Here is a 3,892-nt window from a genome sequence, read left to right on the forward strand (position 1 = left end):
ATAAAAGAATTGAATGGTATGGTTTTCAGTCAGAAAACCTGTGTGGTTGATGTCGATGTATGCCTTCGCAGATAGAGGATGAATTTGTATGGTGGAGATTTTCAGTATCACCAGAGGGGCGACCGTTCTTTCTCAGACTCTCTACGAGATATTTTTTGTTGCTTACGTTGCTGTGTTCTCATTGGTGCAGAAGTTAGCAGGACTTGGCAGGTGATCAAAGAAGTTAGCAGGGCTTGGCAGGTATTCAAAGGAGTTAGTCTGTGGCTAGTTTGCAACGAAAATATCTTGAGAGAGGCTGAGGCACTGAGATAAGTTATCACCGAGCTTTGTTTCAATTGTATTTATTATTTTTGCTCCTTGTGACCCCCTTTTTTTTAATCCTTCATATCCGAATTATATAAAGTCCTTTGGTTCTCTATCGCAATATCAATTGCGCATTCCGCATCCCTTTGGCGGACAGCAGTCAATCTTTTTCAGATACCTAAACGTTTCCTTTCTCTTCTACGTCTTTGTTGTTGAACAATTGTAGCCGAATGGCGGAACCACGAATTGAGATCGGTGCGGATGGCGATGTAGAAATGGCCGCTTCTACGGAGACTCCTGTTGAGGTCGAAAGTGCGGAAGCTGTGGAGGATGGAGCAGAAGTTGCGGGCGCCGATGGGGAGGAAGTAGGTGCGCCAACTTCAGACAACAAGGAATCCACATTTGTCGAGTGAGTAGTTTAGTAATTCAGTCGAGAGCCATATCTCCTCTCCCCATGTGTGCATGAGAATGTCCACGTACTGGCCTGCGGGCCGTGCACATGATATGCCAGACGGCCATCAAAATGCAAGCAAACGCATTCAAAAATTTCGGTTTTTGTATAGCAACAGACAACTGACGAGTGGCGCTGCCCACCTATTATCATAGGTTCTTAAAATCGCCGATCGTGGAATTGGTTGTTGGCAGAGGCGATGAGCAAACCACCGTCACTGCACATCAAGCCATACTGACGGCGAGCCCCTTTTTCAAAGACGCAATCTCACATTTCACTGACGATGGCCCTGTACGCTACCCTACCCTCTAAGCCCACTTCTGCAATGGGTTTTGGAAAGCTACTGGCAATAGGCGGGGTGATACAAGCACGGGATAAAAATCGGCTAACCGATCTCTTTCGCGCCCCATAGCGTCGCATCATTTTGGAGGACGAGACGTTAGATACCATAGGCTGCTTCCTTCAATATCAGTACACCGGCGAATATTTTCCAAGACGCCTTGTCGCGCCGTCGGACGCACTCGAAACCCACCCTTCAATTCCAGCCATCGATGACTCTGGCGAGCAGCTGCTGAAACATGCGCGCATATACACCCTAGCCGAGAAACTCGGCCTGCAGAAGCTCAAGCAACTGGCCCACAGCAAGATCCATCGCATCAACAGCACAGCGCGTGGCGAAATCGCATACGCCAGATATGTCTACGGCAATACTCCCGCGGACGATATCGTTATTCGAAAACCTGTTGCCGCCTTTTGGGCGACGAGGAGCCATGTCCTGCGCCACGAGGCGGAGCAGGAGTTCAAAACCATGTGTTTGGAATACCCACAGTTTGGCTTCGATGTGCTCAGCCTTGTGCTTGATCAAAAGGAAAAGCGAAGTCACGACCGGGAGGCCGAAACGCCGGCCAAAGGTAGCGCACGAAAGAGAGCACGAACGCAGCTCTAAACGAAATAGCCTTGCGTTTATACGTTGTAAGAATTTAGACAAGCTCCTCCTTTCTCCATTTGTCTTTGTGTCTATTTGTTAATTTATTTATTGCTGATTGTTGATTGTTTTATTAGTTAGTTTCCTATAATTATCCCTGTAATCTCTGGGTTGATTATTTATTCTCTCTAAGGGAATGGGTCGTCATGTTTATTTCCCCCCATGTGCGGCATGCTTCTGGTGAGAAAACTTGTTTGAATCTTTCAATTTATAATTCATAATAACCCAGGCTGAGGATTTAGTGGTAGCGTGCTTTTTGTCCACCTTGAAGGAATATCTTTGTGCTACTAACCCCCATCTGAGAGCAGCATGTTTTTTCAACGAAAGCTCATCAGATTCTTGAAGGTGTGATTTGAGGAACATGGTTTCAGATCCCTATCTCATTTTTGCCAACTAACCCTCGTCAACAGAGATGGAGGCTTTTGCGGTAAAATACATTCGCAACGTACATATATATCCTTTTGTCGATTGCTGTGGACTCTGTGGAAAGAAAGTGCTATAAAAGAGAACAATGATTATCGATTATCAAGTATAATACTTCGTTGCAATTACACATATCCTCATATTTCCCGAATGTAATTGCATGAATACAGAACTGGGATGCAGCCTTGCTTGATTGGATTATTCGGCCAAAATGTAAACAAGGCGGAAAAGCGAGCGAGATCCATGGATAAAAATAAATGAGATGCAAAGTGAGGAGTGAAGATATTTGAGTCGAGCCTTCGCCAGTGAAACTCCCCACCACCTCCCCCCAAACAACAAAAAAAAAACAGGAAGCAATGGCAAAAGTGCCCGTAGCATTGTCGGCCGTATAACAAACTACTCTGCAAAAGATATGGAAGTTTGCGTACATGATCTCATTGCCGAATCCACATCCCAGTAGAAAAAGCGCCTGCAGAAAAAAACAAGGTTAGCTAACCAGGTGGTGGTGGCACAGGGAAGGCTATTATTTAGGCGATTTCAACTTTGCTGATATGATCAGCAACCTAGTTTCTACATTGCCATTTCACAATGGTCATATCCACCTTTTCCGAATTTTGCTTCCTTTGGATCTGGAATAAGAGAGGAACACAGTGCGTGGTGTATAATTCTTCGGAGAATGTAAATGCGTCTGGGACGCCGCCACGATTCCCTCTATCTAGACAATGTTTCCTGTCATAGAGACAAATTCCCACAAGACAATAAGAGCAAAAACTAGCAAACGGGGTACAATACACGCCCACAGATCCTCAGTATATTTGGGCTTTGTTAGGCTGTGCATTTCTTCATTCTCGCATTGTCAGGCTGTGTTGCAAACCCCAACCTATTTACTTGAACAGAGCTTCCAGTTGATCATACTTTTCAATATCGTTCCTATATGAAGCCTCAATCAACGAATGGACGATACCCATATCAAGAAAAGAGGCATAGTCCAGCCCTGCGCCGCCAACACTTGCACTTCATAGCTGTCGAAAAGCGCCGACGATAGAATTACTTCAAGCGCCACGTCCATCCTCAAAATACATAGTAGGAAAGGCAACCAGAGCAACCGGTTTTAAAAATCTTCTCGGCACATTTCACAAAATATTGGACCATGGAGGACAGGATAACTTCAAATTGCCTCCGGATATGTTTTTCCTCTCGATCAACGATCAACGTCCCGGCAGAAGTTTCTGCCCTTCAAGGCTTGTGGCGGCTGCAGATTTTTCAGGCAGGCAGGATGGACCCGAAGAAGAGATTCAGGACTTGCCAATTTGGCGGACTGCTGTTGTGCAAAGAGAATTCCTTCCATCAGACAGAACTGTTTTGCGATATCTCAACCACTGTCCATTCCTGGGGAGATGTCTCTGTGTGGTTAAGCTCTTTGATATCCCCCTCCCTTTTGGCTTTGGAATCCGTCATTAATCCCGAATAGAGATGTGGCTATGGGGGTTAGGATGGCGCACGTCGTTCACTTGTAGCTTATTGTTATGTTATTTTGTCGGATCTCTTTCTCTGACAACAGTTCCCACTCCGGAGGCCCCTTTGACATCGTCGGCGCCAGATCCAATCTCCATTTCGATATCCAGTGACTGGCTGAAATTGCTGGGCAAGATTGAAAGCTTCGTCAGGTTGCAATTTAGGGGTTCTAAGTCGCGTCAGTCCTTCTTTGGCCAGTGGATTCCCGAGTATTG

General features: G+C 45.7%; 1 protein-coding gene across 1 annotated transcript; it reads left to right on the forward strand.

The window, feature by feature from the left end:
- Positions 1 to 578: 578 nt before the first annotated feature.
- On the forward strand, positions 579 to 1,700 carry HCAG_07444 (conserved hypothetical protein; the record flags this gene model as incomplete). The annotated part of the gene is made up of 3 exons (XM_001537972.1): positions 579 to 712; positions 910 to 1,045; positions 1,167 to 1,700. The coding sequence occupies 3 exons, from the start codon at positions 579 to 581 to the stop codon at positions 1,698 to 1,700; spliced, it is 804 nt and encodes a 267-aa protein (XP_001538022.1).
- Positions 1,701 to 3,892: the final 2,192 nt, after the last annotated feature.

Source organism: Histoplasma capsulatum, genomic scaffold, assembly GCF_000149585.1.
Source record: "Histoplasma capsulatum NAm1 scaffold_8 genomic scaffold, whole genome shotgun sequence".
In the NCBI taxonomy this organism is placed as follows: Eukaryota; Fungi; Ascomycota; class Eurotiomycetes; order Onygenales; family Ajellomycetaceae; genus Histoplasma; species Histoplasma mississippiense.